Source organism: Trichoplusia ni, chromosome 13 (genome assembly GCF_003590095.1).
Source record: "Trichoplusia ni isolate ovarian cell line Hi5 chromosome 13, tn1, whole genome shotgun sequence".
NCBI lineage: Eukaryota > Metazoa > Arthropoda > Insecta > Lepidoptera > Noctuidae > Trichoplusia > Trichoplusia ni.
In genome coordinates, this window is record NC_039490.1 from 9,061,626 (window position 1) to 9,083,853 (window position 22,228).

The following is a 22,228-nucleotide window of genomic DNA, read 5'->3' on the forward strand; positions in this document are numbered from 1 at the left end:
AGAAATCTGAGATATACTCTTAAAAATTATAAAAACGCCGCCGCCCGCGCCCCTCACCATTCTTACAAGGCTCGGACCGCGCTCGCAACAGAGCTGTGTTTCTAAAAAACTACGAATAACATCATAATATTGAATAAAATTGCATTTTTAATTTATTGAAATCTCATAAATATCTATTTTTTTATCATGAACGTGTTCTAGTCATTGGATACATGAACTGGGCTGCTTTTGTAAGACGACTAAAAATCACGGTGTATGAATACTTAACCAACTTTGTCGTATTACTGAACTTAGTCAAATAGATTTGTCTGTATAGCAGCCGAGAGGGTCAGGTCTACGTCAATAACTTCTATGCATTACGAGATGGTTCAATAAACGGAAAGAAGAGAAAATTAGCATGATAGAATGAAATCTGAACTAAATATGTTTTTTATACAAAGAATTACGTAAAACTCATTTGAAAAGTCTTTCCTTGTTCTACGATATAAAGAACTATGCTAAGTTTTTTTACGAAGCTTCATATAAATTCAATCATCTTTTCAACCATTAAATCCCCTCTCCCCATCACCAGGCACTCTCCACTCCGAGAAAGAGAACGAGACGTTCTCCGACCACCGCGAGAACATCCTGAAGACTGCGAAGACTCTAGTGGAGGACACCAAGACCCTGGTGGGTGGCGCAGCGGGCACTCAGGAGCAGCTCGCCACCGCCGCGCAGAACGCTGTCACCACCATCGGTGAGTGCTACCTGATGGTAGTAGTTGGATAGCCGAGTGGTTGAGATCATGAGCGTGACATGTCGCGGGTTCGATCCCCGCGTAGGACAAGTATTTGTGTGATCCACGAATGTTTTTTGTGAGTCTGGGTGTCTTTGTGCATGTGATTTGTATATTTGTAAACCCCCGCAACACAAGGATTGAATTCATTAGTGCGGGAGTCGTTTAAAAAAAATTGTCTCTAAATCGAAATCGAAACGGCTTAACCATGATAATGAATTTTTGTGGGAATATTTATCTGAGAATCGGACTTCTCTTTTATTTTCATATCCTGTTTTCAAATGCCATAGCAACGTTTGCTGGTTTGGGTTAGCTAGTTATTGTATAATATCAGTCTATAGATATTCTACTTCTAGGCATATGCATCTTTCTTGAAAGGGAACGCTTGAGCATTGATCACTATGCTAGCTCACTGTGGGTTGGAGATTTCAAATTCCAATAATTTGTTGATATCCAGAACCGTTGAATCGGTTCCAACCAGCATGAACTCAAGTTGTATGGGGAGTGATAAATTATAACTAGCTTTATATGACATCGCGACAATTCATTTCTTTAAAAAAAAATCATATTAATAAAGTCAATCATTCAAGTCACATTCACAAAATCATGTAGATTCAAGACAAGCATTCGTGTATGACACCCACGCGGAAGTGTGTGGTCCCGGAACCGTGTCGCTCGCCATGAGTAACGCGTGCCCTTCCGCAGTGCAACTGTGCGAGGTGGTGAAGCGCGGCGCGGCGTCGCTGGGCGCCGGCGCCCCGGAGCCGCAGGTGCTGCTGCTGCACGCGGCGCGCGACGTGGCGGCGGCGCTGCGGGACCTGGCCGCCGCCACCACGGCCGCCTCGGGCAAGCACGTGGCGCACCCCGACATGCACCGCCTCAAGCACGCCGCCAAGGTAGGCCGCCGGGACACCGACTACCACTGACAACTTTACTTCCCTTTGACTATTTTTTGGCCTAGCCTTTTCCCAACTATGGGGTCGGCTACCAGTCTAACTGGTTTCAGCTAAGTACCAGTGTTTTCTTTTTTTTTAAATAAATAAATGAATGCGGACAACATCACATACATTGTTCTGAACCCAAAATAAGTTGCTAAAGCACTTGTGTTATGGAGTTCAGATACAACGAAGATACCACAAACACCCAGACCCGAGACAATTTAAAAATGTAAATTTTTACATTGACCCGACCGGGAATCGAACTCGGGACCTCGGAGCTAGCGACACCTTAAAACCGGTGTGTACGCCACTCGACCACGGAGGTCAGATAGGCAGTCACCCCTTGTAACTAGTACCTAGCTGAATCCAGTTAGACTAGAAATCGATCCAACATAGTTGGGAAAAGGCTAGGCACATGATGAGGGTCGACTCATTAGGAAACCCCGTCATCAGTTATATTTCTCTAATTTTCATACATTTTATAAAGGGTTATATGCCGATATAGTTTTAGCCAGTAGTCGCCACTGGTCGCTAGATAACGCCAGTGCCGGCGTTTTGTAGTTGTGGCCGGTTGCTAGTGTGTGACTACTCTTACGTTTTTTAATTATTTCTACAATATATACCTCAATACTGAGGAATACTGATCATGTATAATACAATCATTTGTCACGTGGTACATACGTACAAATACTTACTGCCAAATGTCTGAAAAGTTGTTTATTTAGTTTCCACAATACATCTACATGAAAAGCACAATTAAATCGCTCCATAAAGCACTTAGTTCGCCATTTCTATAATTTATATAAACTTAAATCATGAAAAACGACATTAACTTAAATTCGCTGTAAATACTTGTCAAATGCAAATTAACAAAAATTGTTCTAAATTAGTTTTAACTTTTTATTTGAGTTTTCTTAACTTCAAATTCGCAATTATAATGCGGAACTAACCAACTCAAAAAGCACTTTTTCCAAATTTGTTAGGATATTATCATGAAATACATTTACATACATTTACATACATTTTAAACTGTCTGTCTGTCATACATTGTGTTGTCTCTGGACATTTTTGTCTGTGTTTCTGTCTGTCCTGTGTTGTCAATATTGGACTGAGCTGGTTGTTTCCCTAGCGGCTGTGCGAGCGTCGCTGGAGCCTCCCCCTCAAACCCGCGACCGTCCCCCGCGCCAACCGACGCTCCATACGACTGGACTATAACTCCGCAGACTCGGAAACAGACATCTTCCAATCAGATCAGGAAGACGAACTCATCAAGCTCCTGGACTACTCCAGCCAGGACGACGATGTCTCCCCGACTATATTTCACGATAACTGCGAAGAAGTCATCACTTATATAGAGAATTTAATGATTAAACCACCAGCGAGGGTGATCAGAAACGATGGGTTGAACGAAAGGTATAATGTTGCGGCTAAGAATAGCCTACTAGACATGGACTTCCGAGTCCTAAAGTACGGAGAAAATATCCTTCTAGGAGAAGTGAAGAAGTTAGTAGACCATGTCAAAGATATTGGAGATAGAGAAGATAATAGGAACAAGAGAGACTTGCTCCAGAGGATGAGAGCTAATAATGACCTGGATAACGAAATGAAAAGACTGTCAGCTGTCATAGAGGATCTAGATACAGAAATAGAAATTAATGTCAAAACAGAAGTCAAAATAGAAACTGTGAAACACGAGGATGTCAGTCTTAAAAGTCCTATCTTCAGACTAAAGAAAATCAGACCGGTTAATCTAGAAATTCAGGCACAATCACCTGAGGCAAACGATGCTGTAAAACAAATCCTAAGTCCAGAAGAAAAGTCCAAAGAAGAGTCAACAGAGATCGTTGTCAAACCCGATGTAGTTGAGAAAGAGAAACTGAGAGAAGCAGACAGCAATACTATCACTAAGAAAGTAAGAATGGAGTTCTGGAGGATGTTCAAAGATGATACTGAATGGTGGAAAGCCCTAGCTAAGAGAAATCTAGATAAAATGGCTGAGACGAGAAAAGAACTAGAAAGATTCAGCGGTAATGAGCTAGCGTTAGGCGAATTCCAGGCCGAAATCGATAAATTCGAAAAAGAAAAACATACTCTACAGAACTTTATCGATGAAGTGGACAAATCTAGAGCTATCAACCGAGACCTAGAATATAATAAAAAATACGAAGACATGGTCTTAAAACTAATAGAATTCGCGAAAAAGGACTTTATTTATAAAGGATTTGATCCGTTAATCGAACAACTGAAAGCGTTGTCTAACATCAAAATAGACAAACGAAAGAAAGTAGACATTCAAGAAATATTGAACATATACTCTCAGATCGATACCAGTAAATACACGTATGAAGAACTATGTCTATTGGAAAGGTATTACAAGGAAATTATAAGAAAGTACAAGAAAGACTTCAAGGACAAAGAAAATATACCAGAACAGTACTTTAATACCACCAAAAACGTCTACACAACTAACAGTCTACATAGAAATGTCAACCATTATACCTACAACTCTGATACACTAAAAAGTACAAAGTCTAACCCAGAAAGTTCTAGAAAGATCGAGATTTTCGACATCACCCGCACTTACCCACAAGAATACTACGCCAACAACTGGTGGTCGATTTACGAAGACATATTGAAAAGCCGCGAACACCAATTCGGCTCTATAGACAACTGGTGGCAAGTCTACGAAACTATATTGAATAAGAAACCAACGCAGGAAGAAATACAGAGGATTCGATCTTTAGTCGATTACAGGAGTAACTCAAGGTCGCGGCCAAACAGCCGAATGGAGGAACAGTTGAGAATGTTAGACGAAATACGCAACGACCGCTTTAAAGAAACCGAGGCAGTGACATCGCGAGACGACGAATCGGTCAGATTTAGTATACATTACCAGTCATGCATCAGAGCCGAGCTAACACTACATGAAGAGCACGCGATGGACGCATGGTGTGTGGAATCAGTCGCTTTCACGGATAACGTCATTGTAACGGGGATCGGTTTTGCACTGATATCTTATTTGCACGCTTGAGGTCTACTACTTTAAAGCAAGACTAGGGTCTACCAACTTTTGAAGTTATATTATTGTATATGTGGAAGCGTGACAGCGAATACAGCGGCGTCTCTGTCCCACAGCCTGTTGGTTAGTGGCCCTGACTACTATACCAGAGGTCGCCGGTTCGATTCCCACCCAGGACAAATATTTGTGTGATGAGCGCGATCATTTGTTGTGAGTCTGGGTGTAATTTATCTAAAATATGTATGTATTTCTTAATATATAAGTATGTTTATCAGTTGTCTAGAACTCATAATACAAGCTTTGTGTAGTTTGAGACTAGGTGGCGTTGTGTAGCGATAAACAACTGCAATAATATTACTTCAAATGTTGCAACAAACTGTCTTACTTTAAGATATGGTAGTAGACCCATGTTGTCAAGCTTTTTATATTGTTTTTTTGAGGGGTGGCTGTCATTTCGTATCATTGCTGTTGTGTGCGATCATTCACTTCATATTTTATGGTTAGATTAATTGTATCTTCTAAAATAGGTCAAGAAAAAGATTTTTATATTTAAGAAGTCATGCCCTAAAAACTATTATTTTGTGAATGAACCTTGAAAGAACTGTTACATTACAAATTCCAGTTAAGTCTAGTTTTACAAAAAATCTATAATTTTCTTTAAAAAAACATATAAAAGTAAATAGTTGCAAAAACCGATTCCCATGAAACTAACTTGCTTTGATCGTCATTCATCGTCACTGAAGAACTGTGTTTAGTTGTCTCTGTGTGGCATGAACCCGTCCGTCTTGTTGTCACTGTCGATTTGTACAAATATATTAAGTTACTTGTGAATATTACCCTCCTTTTTGTTGCAGTCGGGTAATAATAGAGTTGTAATGTCACAACCACTATGCAACCTTGTGAAATGGGTTGTAGAAATCAAAAGAGTCGCTCTGTAAAATATTCATAGTTTATAAATGTATCCTGATAGTTGTAGACTGAAAGCCGACCCAAGGGTAGTTTGGTGAAAGGCTGCTGAAAATCTGAAATTATCCAGATTTATATTATGTCACAAAAGTCTAAAATAATATTATTACTAGCTACGGCACGTACCAAGTTCTTTGCCTGTACATTTTTTATGTTTCATTTTTAAGATGAAGATATCTTATATCTTTAGGTAGTTAAAGATTGTCGTAGGCTCAAATTTATTCCAGCTTGTTTAGTTTGATCACATAACAGTGTTAATTTTATCAGAGACAAAACTAAAACTATCAAAAAAGTATTATAATGGAAACTTCTCATTTTTTTAAGACTGTTTCGAATATAAAAATTTCAGTCCGTCCAAGTGAAATTTCTAAAATCGTTTTTCTTAATCATTAACGCTGAAATGTATGAAAATCACATTTCGTTTAAATAACTAACGTTGACTTTGACCTGTCATCTCCATAAATTGGAACGTTTTGTCAAAATCAACGATTGTAATATTTGTAAATTTAATAAATGCTTTATCGATAGTTTTCATGTTGTACTGAAATCCTCTGATATTTCATAGCCTCGCTGTATTTATTCCACTGTCTTTCCCACAAGAAGACTCGCACGCTAGGTCCATAGTCACCGCGGGTCTAGCCAGGAATCGCCAACGCTTGTCATCCGTCAATAACAAAAAAACCACAAGCTTTCATACAACTAGCTACAGGTCCAATATTGACAAACATTAAATCTATGCTCAAAATTATCTATGTATGATTTTTTTTTCTATATTTTTATATATTTATGGTGTTTTATTTGAAAGCTTCTGGGTTTCCTGCTATGGCATGACGCTTTTGTCGTTCGCATATGGTTTTTATTTTTCACTTTTTTTGATTGTTAAATAATATTTGTAGTTGGCAACCCAAAGCTTTAAATTGTCATTTTTATATTGTAACATCGTTGTTGTTTAAGTTTTCATTAGATTTAATATGTTTAATATGTGTGTTTTTCTGATCGTTTTTGGGAACGAAAACTTCTCTTGCAAATACTTTCAGCTGAAAAAACAGCTTTGACCTGAATCATCAATATTTAATTAGTATTCCGTTAAAGGATTTCCAAAAAGCACCACCCTCCTTTTAACACCCTCAAGTAAAAATCTCACACCCAAACATTAGCTCTTAAAGTCAAACAGTTTAAAGTTCCCATCAGATCAGAAAGACACTTCACCATATACGGTCAACTCACATCTGAGACTGTGCAGGTGATGGTGACCAACGTGACGTCACTGCTGAAGACCGTGAAGGCGGTGGAGGACGAGCACACGCGCGGCACCAGGGCCCTGGAGTCCACTATAGAGGCCATCTCGCAGGAGATCGAGGTATGGAAGACCTTCAGAATAGCCTCCCCCCCTATTTTATAAGCTTCGTGAATATGCCATTGGGAGTAATAGGCCTGTGGGCGTAGTTGTTAGTAAGCTGGACTGGTAAACCGGATTACACACTGAACACTAAGGATTTGTGTGATTTACCTAATTCAGGTGTTTCGTGCTTAGTTGATATTGATTAATATCATATATTTATAAGCCCAAAAAGAGAGGCCTAAGCCAACGTACACCTATACTCTCAACTCTGCGGGTCAACTTTACCGCAGCGCATGCGACCGAGTGCTTAGATCCAAACTCGGTCAATGGTCGCCGTTATCGAAAACGATAAGGAGGACTATAGTATAGTGTATATTAATAAAGATAATTAAGAAATTATTATGTTTTGAATATTCGTCCCTTAGAAAGGGTCATATTTTATCGTTTTTCATCATATATGAATGATGTTGTAAACAGTCGAGAGGTACTAATAAGCTTTTCTAGAAAGCATTCAAACCTAAATTACATATATCACGATTTGTACCAAAAATGTCTTAGTCAATCGATTATAAAACATTTATTTCCTAATAATAAAATGATGACCACCAGGTGCTAATGTCCTCGACTCCTCCCAAATCGACTGCCACTCCTGAGGAGCTGATCCGCTGCACGCGTCAGATGACAGTCGCGACCGCGCGGGCAGTGGCCGCCGGCAACGCGAACAAGCAGGACCAGCTCACCGCCGCCGCCAACCTCGGCAGGAAGACTGTCGTGGACCTGCTCATAGCGTGCAAGGTACGATAATGGTTCTTTATTTAGAGGTCCCTGGTAAAAGAAGACAATGTTGTGGTGGAATTTCTGTTGTATGCGGATTTGTTTATATGAGGGTAAGGTTCGACCCATTTTAGGCTTACCAATGTGACTTTTTTAAAGAGGTCTAAGTCGTGAAAGGCTTTGTATCACAGACACCACCACATAAATCGTCAGCAATAGACGAAAAGGCCTTTGTTGTCTTTAATTTGATAAACAGTGAAGGAAAATAACATAAGGAAATTTGAATAATATTGAAATCTGGAATCGTTGATTTGCATTTTACAATTGTGGGGTTATTTTTTTAAGCTATTTCTGCACTAGTTTTTTTAATTCTACTGTCGCGGGGCGTGTCATAAACTTTCAAGTCACATGGGAAAGACACTACTTTCATCCCATACTTGTGATTTATCCCTTCATAGAAAAAAACTTTAACTTATAGACCGTATCCCTCAGTAATCAATATGTATTTTTTATTTTAATACAATATGGAGTAGCTGTAGTTTAATTAACACAACACTGTCCTGGCCCAGGGCGCAGCCCACGGCGCGGAGTCCGCGGAGCTGTCGGAGCGCACGAAGCTGTCGGGGCGGGCGGCGGCGCAGGCCTACCGCGCGCTGCTGGCGGCCGTGCTGGCGGCCGGCGGGGACAGCTCCGCAAGGCAGCACTTCCCCGAGCTGTCCCGCAACGTGGCGCACACCGTGGCCGACATCATAGCCACTGCTGAGCTGCTCAAGGGTAAGCATTAGTAGGAGACTACAGAAACAGAGGAAGTATTGCAATGGGGACATGCCTTAACTACTTAAGAGTCTTTATCTCATATATTATTTATTTACGTTTACGTATTTACATATTTCAAATACGTGCTTCAGCAAAATATGAATGAAATTTAGGATACTCTGAATATTATATCCAAAATTTAGGCGCCATTTATTTTGCTAACGGATCAAAACTCTTTCTAAGAAATTGTAGTAAACTAGTTTATGACATGATGAACAATCTAATCTAACTTAACCGTCTATACGTAGGTTCGGACTGGGTGGACCCAGATGACCCGACGGTGATAGCTGAGAACGAGTTGCTGGGCGCGGCCGCCTCCATCGACGCGGCCGCCAAGAAGCTGGAGTCGCTGCGACCTAGGAAGAGCGTTAAAGTACAGGTCAGTAGATGTTATAAGTAGACAATATAATAATGTTGTTATGGAACATAGATAAGTACAAGAGAAATGTTAAGCACTTGTTTAGATGGCAGGTTCTCTCTGTAATCGTATTTTTAGGTATCTAATTTATTTGCATTAAATGGAAAGACATGCTGTTCAGTTTGTGGTCTTGTTTCATCTTCACAGTTACTTAGGAGCACTTAGGAAGCGGTGAATGCTGGGTGAATTAGGGTGCTGTGTAATAACGAGTTTGCCAAATGTTTAAAAAAAGGGCTACTATGTTGCCTTATTTTTAACGATTTCTTTATAAGTTGATAAGTTATGTTTTGACTATTTTTTAATGGCAGAGGTTAAAATGCTTTAATTTTAACTGTGCATGATGTAGTCCAGGTTCGATCCCCCTTTTGGACAAGCCTTTTTACTGTCCACAAGAGTTTGATCTAAGACTGCCAATCACCGCTACCGAACGCTACTCAACCTACTCAATCGCCAATTCTTGTCAACGTTCCATAATTATTCTCTTGCCTTATGAAACAATTTATAATAAACTTGAAAATGTGGATTACCTTAATTCTACTACCGACATATGAAGATTAAGAAGACCAAATCAAGAAACAAAAATATATGGGAGACAAAGACAGCTGATAATGCCGTTGTATCGTTGAGATATGTTTGATATTCTTGGTTGTATCTTTTGTATCACCCAGGAATCAAACATATTACCCATCGATCTCGGTCCGAACTACGTGGCGACGCGACACAAGGTGCTCAAGAAGTGTGGGCGAAACTGTACTCTATTGAAAATTGAAAAGTTTAATAATATAGTCTACTTCGAAAAAGGGAATTTGGATTTCGTCTTGTCCAACTTAAAAATTTTACACCACTGCAGAGGATTTATATTGTGTTTTGTACAATATTGTATATTTTTTGTGTGTTATAATTTCAGACTATCTCTTTTACTGTATTCTCAAAACAAATGATCTCAAACAATTGATTACTGTGCCTATAAAACATTTTTTACTGCCCTTGAATAACCTAATCTTATATCAACATTTCCAAGTCATCTATAAGTATTCATGTATAAAGTCTTCAACATATTAAGTACTAGGCTTGGACTCTCCTCCCCTACTCACAAACCCTCACTATACATGGTGTTTGCCCTCAGGAAGCTGACGAGAGCCTGAACTTTGATGAGATGATCCTCGAAGCTGCCAAGTCCATCATCACGGCGACCTCCGCGCTCGTGAGGGCCGCGTCCGCCGCGCAGAGGGAGCTTATAGACCAGGTATGGTGATTTGGAACTTAAGGTGTAGGGTGTTAAGTTGGATTTTGTTTGACTTAGACTTAAATGTGATAAAATATATTTTATTAATTACATTGAGTTTCTTAATAGTATAAGATGAAAGCTGAAATACAATTGTTATTGTGAGTACTTGGAACTCAATTTGAAATTAAATAATACAACTGAGTTTAGAAACAAAATGGACATAAAAAATAATCTAATTCCTAATCTTTTGTCTCTGTGTAAATTATTTGTTAAATAAAGAAACAGCTTCCTCACGGTTAATTACGATTAGATATGTCACTCATCGTAATCCATGCAACAATTGTAGCGAAAAATTAGTTAATTAATAGTTTCCTCGATCAATGACTTACGTTGTACTAATTAGACGTACTAATTAGTAATACATTTTTAGCCTTAGTCACTAATCTGGTATCTCTGTCTGATAAAAATCCATCTAGACTTTTTGTCTATTTATGTTTAATTTGCAATATGTCTGTCTCCAGGGCAAGGTAGCCCGTCGCCCCACCTCGTCATCGGACGATGGCCAGTGGTCCGAGGGTCTGATCTCTGCTGCCCGCCTGGTGGCTGCGGCCGCGCACTCCCTGGTGGAGGCTGCCAACGCGCTGGTGCAGGGAGCAGGCTCCGAGGAGAGGCTGATCTCCAGCGCCAGGCAGGTGGCCTCCAGTACTGCGCAGCTGCTGGTGGCCTGCAAGGTATGTTGGAAGAGGGGGAACGTGCAGTATGGAAAGAAGTGTGGAGGAATTGAGAGGAGACGTTCTACTCTATCTTGCAGGAGACCGGTTCGATTCCCACTCAGGACAAATGTTTGTGTGATGAGGACGTTCATTTGTTCTGTCCGGGTGGCGGTGTGTGAAAGTGATTGGAATATTAATGATTAAATTTATTTTAAATTCAAACATCCTTCTTATGTAAGTTAAATGCATTTTTCTGTGCCCTACAAATGCACAAAAACAAGTGTATATAACTTTAAGCCTATACTGTAAAAAAATCAAAAGTTTTTATTTCAAGTAGGCCGTTTTCCAGGCTCTTTCAAAACGTTACAATGATCACTCTAGTTGCGCGGTTCCTAAGTGTCATTTTTATGGAGAAGAACAGCCAAGAAACTTCATATTCAACACACACACTCCACCTTCACACATAGTAGAATTTTAATAAATGTTATTAATATGAAAGTTTTCACCATTAATCTAACCTTCGTGTACCCACCCAGGTGAAGGCAGACCCGTCCTCGGAGTCGACCCGGCGCCTGCAGTCGGCGGGCGCGGAGGTGATCCGCTCCACGGACAACCTGGTGCGCGCCGCCCGGGACGCCATCCAGACCGAGGAGGAGAGGAGCCTCGTGCTCAACAGGAGGATGGTGGGCGGCATCGCGCAGGAGATCGATGCCCGGTCAGGACAACTCACTATAGTCACGTTTGTTAAACTCGTTGAGGGGCTCGTAGCTAAGCTATAACCGCATAAGTGAATTGATCACAGGTTACTTGACGCGATGGTATGTAGATGGGTAACCATCTTTGTAATAACGAGTTCCTCCGTGTTTCGAAAGGCACTTTAATTTGTGGGTCATCATTGGCCTAGCCTTTTCCCAACTATTTTGGTGTTGGCTTCCAGTCTAACCGGATTCAGCTAGGTAGTGTTTCACAAGGAGCGACTGCCTATCTGACCTTCGCAATTCAGTTACACAAAGATCCAGAAGAAGTCCGCTGATTACAAAACTACACATGTTTTACTTATAATAAAATTACAATCAATAGAATAATAATTTATAAATCTAACCGTTCACCATCCTCCCCCCAGGTCCGAGGTCCTCCGCATCGAGAAAGAGCTAGAGGAAGCCCGCGGCAGGCTGACAGCCATCAGACAAGCCAAGTACAAGATCAAGGCGGGAGAGACTTCCGGAGAGGAGACCGACACCGATGTGCAGCTCGGGTACAACAGCGACGCCTCACAACACAGGTATTATATAACTAACGGGTTTAGATTTTACATATGGTAGAAAAGTAGCCTTGCGATTATACGCATGGATTTGTGTGATTAAGTGGAGGTTCGATGCCAAGGCAAAAAAATACCAGTGACATTTTTAAAGTTTTGATAGGAGCTATCGTGAGAATGATTCATGATTTAATGATGCAACGTTGCATCATTAACTTTTGTGTCACGGGGGTTTCACATTTAATTCACATGCGCAAAGACAACCAGATTAGGACAAGCCTTTGTGGATCACACACATGCTTGTCCTACGCGGTCTAAACCGCGACACGTTGTTGGCATGGTGATCTCAGCCACTTGGCTATCTATGCAGTTATTAATTATTCTAAGACTCCACTGAAGCAAATATCGTGAGGAAACCTGGATTCCTAATATTGGAATCTGAAAGCACTTACCATAATGTAACTTATTATAATGTATTCTTTGATCGTTACTGTAAGATTAAAAAAGTAGACAAAGTTAGATTCTCTCCAAAAAAACCTAGTTTTAGAATACTAATTCAATAATTTCCCCGCAGATTCAAGACCCTCAACAGCAGCTTCGCGAACACCACGTACAGCCCGAACAGCACGTACACAACCCACAACCAATCCACCACGACGCACAACACCACCAACCTGTCCTCCCACATCACTCACTTAAACCAGTCGATACACGGTACTCCCGGGCAGACCGCTAAAAGCCCAGTCTCCCCTGGATTTTACTCTACTCCGAAAAGCCCGACTGTCCCTACCAGACCCGAAGGCTATCAGGTCAATCAATCAAGTCAGAGTTATAAAGATGAGAAGCAGTACAGTGTTCAGTCGCCGACCTTCACAAGTTTCAGACCTCAGGAGGAACCCAAACAGAATTACGAGGGATTCACCACTCGGTAAGTTTGTCCGTTTGTATGTTTCTGGTGGTTTTTTATTCATATCTCACAATTATACTTACACTTCTTACAGAATCTTAACTATATTCTTGTTTTAAGGGCAACGTTATTTATTTTGAGATTAAAATTTGAATCATAATTTTAATGTAATTGATAAAGAAGGCATATTTAAACGTTTGTTTGTCTATGCATGTTTTTTATGTCTTGAAATCTACGCTTATATGTTGACCGACTTTAAAAGAAAGGAGGTACTCAATTTAGTAACATTTCTTAATGTCTACACTTTTTTTATAATTATGCATACGTTTTTAAAGGGTTCGATTCCCAATAAGATTATTTCTTTCAAGTATATTATTTTTACATAAGAAAAAAACACTAAAAACATGAATTAATATTCTAAATAACATCTCTTTCATTCCTTTTCTAACCGTAACCCTTGTTTCACGCCGCTTACGGACAGATGACTACTCATAGTTATATATATACAGTATAATGTGCCTTCAATACTTATGAGACGTGCCTCTATATATAGTTTAGTAAATAAGGTTACATACACCACACAGGACCACAAGGTTAGCAATGTATTGTGATCACAGACTTGGCAAAAAATAGACAGGGCTTGGCATTATAACTTATCAATACTTTTACAAATTTTCTGGGGATTTTCGCTTGTCAGTGCAAAATTGTTGTGTGCCTTGTCTATTTATTATCAAGTCTGTATTTGTAGTTAAGTTGTAGTTTACAGATATATATCAATACGAAATTTGTGAACAGTGAAATGAATTGAGTAATATTAAATTACAAAGTTAATTATATATTTAACTTGTTTGCCTTAAATGAAGAAGCGACACCCGCAGTAAAGAATTTAATCCTTGTATCGCGGGGATTTCACAAACATTCAAGTCACATGCACAAGAACACCCAGACTCAGAACAAGCATTCGTGGATCACACAAATGCTTGTCCTACGCGTGCATCGAACTCACGTTACGTCCACACATTTATTTAGAAATTTGATTAAAAGAATTTATTTCACTGTTATTTAAAACAAATGCATGAATACGCTTTAAATAGTACATTATTTAGCATTTATATACTTATACCTATTATAATAATTAGTAATTATTTATTTCAATGTGTACTACTAACTAATTAGACAGTTAAGTAGTTATTATAATAAGCTTGAATATTTATAATGATCGGGTTTTGTGGAAAAGACTTTTATTTTCTTTTGATAATTTAGATTTTTTCAATAATAGTTGGGGTCGGCTTCCAGTCTCACCGAATTAAACTGAATATCAGTATTTTATTCATTAGTTTTTTTTTTACATTGTTGGGAAAGAGGATTTATTGCATGTTAAAAAGCGTTTATGTTTAAAGTTATTTATTTATAACCTCCATCGTTGGTAATTTAAAAAAGAACTCGTTTTGAAAGCACTAACGAGAAAAATCTGAATGTAATATACAAGTTTTCTATTACAGCACTTTTTTACTTGATTATAAAAGGGTTAGTATATTTTTTGTTTATTTTTCTTGACTATAAATTTTGAATTTCTTACATTGCCCGGTCATTATGAATACTGAATTTTAGACCACTATTTATATACCATAGTTCGGTCTAGATCATGCTTAGCTTTTTATATCTATAATGTTATTCTAGCCTTGTTCATAAACATCTTATAGTCATACTAGCTGTTGCCCGCGACTTCGTCCCCGTGGGTAGAAGATATAAGTTATGATTTATAATTGCCCTGTTTTTTTTTCACATTTTTAATTGTATCTTCGCTTCTATTAGTCGCAGCGTGATGGTTTATAGCCTAAAGCCTTCCTCGATGAATGGTCTATTCAACACAAAAAGAATTTTTCAATTTGGACCAGTAGTTCCTGAGATTAGCGCGTTCAAACAAACAAACAAACAAACAAACAAACTCTTCAGCTTTATATATTAGTATAGATTTGTTATTAATTGTGATTTTCTGAGATCAATAGTTTAAGCGAATTTCGACTTTACTGCTATTAACATAAGTTGGTGAATCAGTCTATTGTAATTGTACAGAATATGTGTAATTCAAATGTAAGCAAAAGAATATTAGCGCTGACATTCAAATTGCAACTTTATTACAAGACTATAAAGTCCATGTTTCCGCTGCAGTCGATTATAAGCAAAGTACTAGCGTCACTTTTACTCTAATTTGGACTTTATTTTAAAAGCAGTAAAGTTGATTTTCCAATTTTATCCAAATAACCATCAATTTCATTCCAATTTCAACTGTATCCCGAAACATTGAGACATATTTTCCCTTGTATAAGATATTTATGAACTAAAGGCTAGTCTACTAGATGTGACTACTATTAAGACGTGGTAGTTGAGCGTGTACGTTTGGTTGCAGAGTCTCTGCCCATGACAGAACGATGAACAAACAGTAAGTCTGATGATACGCGGGTTGGCCGCAGCTAGGTTCATACAGTGGCTGGGTGATATTGTGGTATTTAATAAAAAATGGGTTTTGAATACAAGAAAAGATATTATATCACCGAGTATAAGTAAATTTGTTATATTACGTTAAAATAAAAGATGTACTATTGATATGGATATCTTTTATAAAATAAAAATACAGTAAATGCTAGTACTATTTATAACTCTAATGATCTGATTTAGTAGTTTACTTCTTGATGTAGCTCATACATTATAACATAAAAAATATAAAAATATAATTCGAGATTCTTGTGAATATAAATATAGAAAAACTTAATTTGTATTCCTTGATTTTTTTACATAGAACACTCAGATATCTGCATATGGAATTTTCATTAAGAGATAATAAAAAAACACAATCCCACAACGGAATATCACGATATTACCCGACACTGGAACCGAACTGGCTTCCGACACGTTTGTAAATACTTGTGATCGTCGACTGAGCTTGGCGCCGCTTGTGTATGCCGGGAACGTTTGATTGACGCGCATTCTGCTTGAGTTTTACCCCCCACCCACCTATATATTGTATATACTCGCCCCATTTTATGTATTATATGTATATTCGTGTATGATACTCAATACTCAATATTTTTATTGCACTCCATGTGTAGACAACTCTTAACTCTTTTTACCCTGTAGGGCACGGCAATATTGGCGAAATTATCGAAAAAGATCAGCTTAGCTAGTCTGTGGCTAAGGGTGTTTCAATCAATCAAGCAATTCAGCCTATTAAGCCCACTGTTGGACATAAGCCTCCCCGAACTTGCGCCATAACATCTGATCTTCCGTCTTCCGTATTTAGTCTAAGACAGACACCTTTTTTAGGTCTTCGGTGACCGATTATTTAAATAGTATGATCGTTTTTCAAATCATTATTTGTACTACAATGAAGTTCGCTGGATACTGGTATAACCCAATTGATTAATGTAGTCTGCGGGCACTTTTTGGTCGGATAATCTTAAACGAATGAACTGGAAAATTATGTGAAGACAAACATTAATTCACAATTTTATTATTGCTTGTCGAAGAAGGATTTATTTTTTGATATTTTACAAAACAACCAAGTTACATATAGCTTTTACTAAGGAAATTTAGGCGCTTGTGGCCGTTGAAGCAGCCACATCTATCTAAAGAGATCCGGAAAAAAATATATTCAATTTAAATACTTAAATTTTAAATTTTATTAGCATCCAGTCTTTTACAAAGTACCAGTGTTTTACAAAGAGCGACTGCGTACCTAACCTCCTCAACCCAGTTACCTGGGCAACACGATACCCCTTAGTTAGACTGGTTGTCAGACTTTCTGGCGAGAGATAGAGACTTGATATACTTATTTTTTCTTAATTTGCCCGTATTGTTATCATTGACTTTTAGGTGGTGCGAAGATCACCGAGTCAGCTAGTATGTTATATCTAAGTAATTATCATGAACAGCTTGAATCCAACATTCCTAACATATCGCAAGCGGACCGATACATCGTTCTGTACATACCTGTGTTTAGCTTGTGTACTCTCTGTACACTGTGTACTGATTGTGTACTATTGTAGATCTAACGAGGCATGATATTTAACTGTTTTTAAAGTAACAAGATGTTGGAGAGGATTTTTTTAAGTTATGTTTTAACCGACTTTTGTTAGTTAAGAGGAGTGATTTTTATCTTTCCAAAAAATGCCATAATAATTATGGTTCTTTTTGGGAATCATACTTCAAATTTCAATTGTAAATAGATCTTATAAAATTACTTTTTGTCCGTTAATGTGACTTTAATATATTTAGATAAAGTTGACTATATAAAAATCCTCACCACCATCCACCCAGCCTTGGCTATAACTAGCAACTAATGATTTTCTGACTAACTTGCATGGGGATATAAAGGACAAGCCTCGAGGAGGTGACAGTGCGGTCGTTGACCCTGCCGGAGGTCCGGCGGGCCCTCCTCGTGGGGGAGGAGAGGATCCCGTACCGGCGCGAGCGACCCCCGCCGCCCCCGCCGAGGAGGACTGACCTAGCCCCGCTTAGAGCTGAGGAAGCTGTCATCGGTTCGTTAATGAGTTTACTTTATTATGAAGGGTTGCCAGGATTGGGGGGGGGGGTGAGGGTCAGGAGTATAGTAAGTCATGTGTCATTGGGTTGTTTGTACGTTTATCTGTTTTGTGGAGGTTAGTTACTTTGTGGGGTAAGTTTGTGGATAAATTAGTAAAGAAATGATTTGTTTTATACATCCTTGGGGACATTTTATAGGTGTACCTTGTATGGAGATTGGAGAAGGGGTGAACGTTTGGTTTTCTACAGTGTTAGGAATTTTGTGAGCAAGTTTTACTGTTTAAGCCAGGAAAATGGGTTGTGGATATTAGATTGGCAGTCACTCCATGTAAAATACGGTATTCAGATGAATCCGGTTTAATATCCGACTACAGTTTAACTTGGGAATAGATATCGGAAGGTACAGGTGTTACACGTAACAAAAGGTATTGCACAAATTAGAAATTGTTATTTAATGCCAAATATTCATCAATCATTCATATATTTGTACCTGGCAACCCCTGGGATAGGTTGTGGGCACACTGTGCTAATAGGGATGACACCATCACTGCTCGTTAGGGCCATGTACCATACTGGTGATTAAACTGTCTGTTCATTTGGTGGTGATGAAGGTGAAGATTTTGTAAGGTGATGAGAATGCAAGGTGTTGATCATTTCGGTTGCTTTAGGACATTTTTTAAGGTTGAGCGGAATTTAACTATTTTAACGATTCCTAAGGCACTTAATCCTTGTCTCGTGAAGGTTTCACAAATATTCAAGTCACATGCGCAAAGCCAGACTCAGAACAAGTTTTGGTGGATCATACAAATGCTTGTTTGTTATACGCGGGAATCGAACCCGCGACACATTGCTAACAGTAGGTGTAGCGTGGTGACCTCAACCACTCAGATATCCGTGCAGTGATGTGATTCATATAAATACGAGAGTCCTCCTTACGAAAAGTGCTAGAAAATAGGCGAATATTGATTGTTCCTCTGTTTGGCATAGGCCTCTTAATGTCCTTGAGAATTTCCTCAAATTTAAGGTTTTCTAACAACCGAAGATAATGCTTGAAACCTATTTACTGACCTGTGAGCTGAAGGCGATGATGATGAGATTAATATACCTGCTATATGTGTTTTACTAAAACAATGTTATTAACTATAATATAAGATTAGGTTTGGCTTGTAGATCTAGAAATTAGGGATGTAGACCTATTATATGATAATTTAACTCGTTGGGATTCTCTTGTATTTGGAATGGTAGTTTGTTCTTCCCTGTTTTTCTTGACTTAAATATCTTTTTCGGATTATATTATTAATTTCGGTTATTCAAGGTTACCTCTGAAGAGACAGAAATGTTTTTGTAAAATTGGCTTTTGATATTAAAAGTTCGATAACTTTATCTGTCCAAATATAGACATTCTGCTTTTTTGTTATATAATTGTTTAGAATAATAACAATTTATTATATAAATTAATTCCCAGACATGATTTTATCCACCTGAAACCAGTATACACAAAAATAATTATATGTAGTAAAAATCACTGCTCTGTCTATCTGTCATAATTGGCATAAACTTCAACTTCTCCTATTGGATTCCCTTATAAATAAAAAGTCAAAGTCCAAAGGTATAAAATATGAATTTATAACTATTATTTTGGTTATTAATATACTTCTTATTCCTCAAGCAAACCAAATTCCAAAGCATTTCAAGTCTTAAATCTATGACTGTAAGACTCAAATTTCATTACATCTTGTTTATTTCCTTCTTAGTTTTACTAATTGTGTGTCTAATAGTCTTGAAACTAATGTTCTTCTGGCATGGCATGACGGTGTTGGTGTCTTACTAAATAACTACAGAGTTAAATATACAGTTAGAATTATAGTTAAAGTAGTGGGACGGTTTAATAAGTAACGCTTGTGGTGTTTAAGGTTAAACTTAGCGCTTGCCTAGATTTAAGCATGCTGGGATTTGAACCTAGGCATGTAGAGACCTATTGTGACTGCTTAAGGTTGACTGCTTTGTGAGAGAGAGAGAGATACCGTTCTACCCAGTGTATGATGCTGTCTCGCTTTTACAATTGCGACAGTCTCTTTAAGCGGTGGCGATAGGTACCCTGGGATAGTTAGATCACATTTATTTAATACATACTTAGCAATTTACTTTATTCATGTATGAAAACACAACTATGTTTAGTTATTTGAATAAGTAGACAGTCTTCTAGTTTTACAAAATTATATTATTATAACCCATAAACACCACAAGCTAACACACTCACATATAACAGGTTAACCCTAACCAACTAATGTCTGCAGGTACGAGACCCGGCTGTACGACACCCCGCGCCCCCTAGCGGACGCCAAGCACGAGAGCTCGCACTACGACTACGAGCACAAGTACTACGAGCCCCCCAAGACCCCCCTCAGCCCCAAATTCAACGCCAGAGAACTGAAATTCGACGAAAAACCCGAACCGATATACTCAACACTAAAGAAACCCTTCGATGGAGTTGGTCAAACGTTTTCCGAACATCAGAAGTCGACTGAAGCGATCCCGGGCGGCACCAAACAGTCGGAGTACAAGATCCACAGCGAATCGTATCAGAGCTACCCGAAAACTGAGTACAGTAAGACGGAATACCGCGAGGAAGTCAAATCTCCGTTTGCCTCTACGCCAAAGTTCGATCGGTCTACGGAGCTCGTGAAAGCTGTTACGCCAGACTACGAGAGAATCTCATCACCTTACAAGGACTCCAGCTACGGAGGTCCGAATTACATGGAGGAGACAACAACCGAAGTTAAGGAAATCCCGAATGGGACACAAAAAATAACAACGACTAAAATCTACAGCTCTTCCCCAGTTAATCTGACCTCTACTAGCACGAAATACGAACCAATACGCCTAGACGGGATCGACGAACTGTCAAAATCATTCGACAACGACTCAAAATACAGCACTTTAGACTCACGGTTTAACACGTTAGAGTCGAAAATGAGTTCGGACACCAGTCGGTCGTTCATGAGACCGTCAGAATTCGCTTCAACAGAATACCAAACTCAGTCTTCAACAAACGTGACCAACGCCAACGTCAAGAAGCCCTCAGACTTAGTTAAGGAGATAGATTCTTTAGACAAACGGTTCTCGAAGCAGACCATCACATCGGAGACTATTGAACGCAAGTCTGTGATGACGAGCTCACACAAATCCGAGTCTTCGTCCACAATAACGAAGAAATTCGGAAACTTCTAAACGGTGTAACTAACTTTAATATACCTAGCTTTTGAAATTACCGCTACGTATTTACAAGTTCAAAAACTAAAATCTTGTAATTGTCATAGTTCACTGCCTTACCCGACTGCAACGGAAAGATAGGTTATGTTGTCATAGTACATTTAATTAAGTATGATTATGAGCTTAAATGACTGTGTTTAACACTTAAGATATGAGAATTTAATTATTTTAAAGTCAAAAATTAATATTTTTCTTTACTCTCCGACTATGGTAATTACCAGTTTTTAGAGGTAAATATAAGCGGTAATATAATTAAGTGTTGATAAGAAAAGGAATTATGTACGCAAGTTTTTGTAACTAGATGATATAATTTATTTTATAAATGTTTGTGAATTGATGTTTTCTAACTGTCTCGAAGTTTTAACTGAAATAGTTATTTTGACTTCTTGGTAAGTTTTAACTTACTACAAATAAAAAACTATTGTATATTATTTATATTTAAATATATATTTTATTTATATACGAAGTCAATTTAACTATTGATTGTATAAATTGTTAAAAAAAATCTCAAATTTAAAGAAATTTTATAAAATATTTAGTATTTGTAATTGAAAGCAATGTTTTTCTAATCTCACAACATTATATACAAAATCTATAGAAATCATAAATTTATTTATATTTAACAGAAATTATAAAATTTATTAAAATACTTGCCATTATATGAAATAAATGTTGCTAGATGATAAAAACATTGTGAAACACACAGAAAGTTGTGAAGGTGCTATTATTTATAACAAATGGTGTCTTAACGAGCCTTAGAGATGGAATTATTATTGTTGTTATTGGGTGTTGGACGTAGCTATTTATAATGAAATATAAACAAAAATTTAAATTAATAAAAAATGATAATATTAGTCCGGTGAGATAGCTAAAGCAAACTGCAAATATATGGCCATATAAAAAGTTAATGCAAATTTGAAATATACATGTTGCATGTATAACAATAGGCTTGTAAAATTCCCACTACTGGGCAAAATACGATAAACCTAGGTAAAATAACCAGAAATCTTCGAATGTTACATTAGTCACGACTACGTCCAACCCCACTGTTGGGCATAACGCCCACGTTTCACAAAGTGCTAGCCCCTCGGGGACCTTATATTTGATGCCTTCGATTAAAACCGAGAGTGCCATTACTTAAATAATATTTCTATTTACTTTTTGATATTTCGTGCCTTTGAACAAATATTTATAAAAATGTTTTTGGGGCTGTATTTAAACAAAATTAGCTTTCAATGGATTCAAAATAAAATAAAAAA

The 22,228-nt window shown here is 38.1% G+C and overlaps 1 protein-coding gene across 5 annotated transcripts in view; it reads left to right on the top strand.

Annotated features, from left to right (window-relative positions):
• Positions 1 to 21,358, top strand: part of LOC113499982 (talin-1) — a 109,028-nt gene extending 87,670 nt beyond the window's left edge. The window contains exons 49-63 of one of the 5 annotated variants that reach the window (XM_026880615.1): positions 572 to 736; positions 1,481 to 1,671; positions 2,843 to 4,585; positions 6,942 to 7,058; positions 7,650 to 7,835; positions 8,384 to 8,588; positions 8,879 to 9,009; positions 10,175 to 10,294; positions 10,798 to 11,007; positions 11,526 to 11,704; positions 12,113 to 12,271; positions 12,822 to 13,175; positions 15,565 to 15,597; positions 17,529 to 17,692; positions 19,994 to 20,132. In XM_026880615.1, coding sequence (XP_026736416.1) covers positions 572 to 736; positions 1,481 to 1,671; positions 2,843 to 4,585; positions 6,942 to 7,058; positions 7,650 to 7,835; positions 8,384 to 8,588; positions 8,879 to 9,009; positions 10,175 to 10,294; positions 10,798 to 11,007; positions 11,526 to 11,704; positions 12,113 to 12,271; positions 12,822 to 13,175; positions 15,565 to 15,597; positions 17,529 to 17,692; positions 19,994 to 20,031 — 3,995 coding nt within the window. In that variant the 3' untranslated portion in view covers positions 20,032 to 20,132. Of the gene's footprint in view, positions 1 to 571; positions 737 to 1,480; positions 1,672 to 2,842; positions 4,586 to 6,941; positions 7,059 to 7,649; positions 7,836 to 8,383; positions 8,589 to 8,878; positions 9,010 to 10,174; positions 10,295 to 10,797; positions 11,008 to 11,525; positions 11,705 to 12,112; positions 12,272 to 12,821; positions 13,176 to 15,564; positions 15,598 to 17,528; positions 17,693 to 19,993 lie in introns of all 5 variants that reach the window. The other 4 variants (XM_026880616.1, XM_026880612.1, XM_026880614.1 and 1 more) reach the window with 4 other exon arrangements.
• The last annotated feature ends 870 nt before the right edge of the window (positions 21,359 to 22,228 follow it).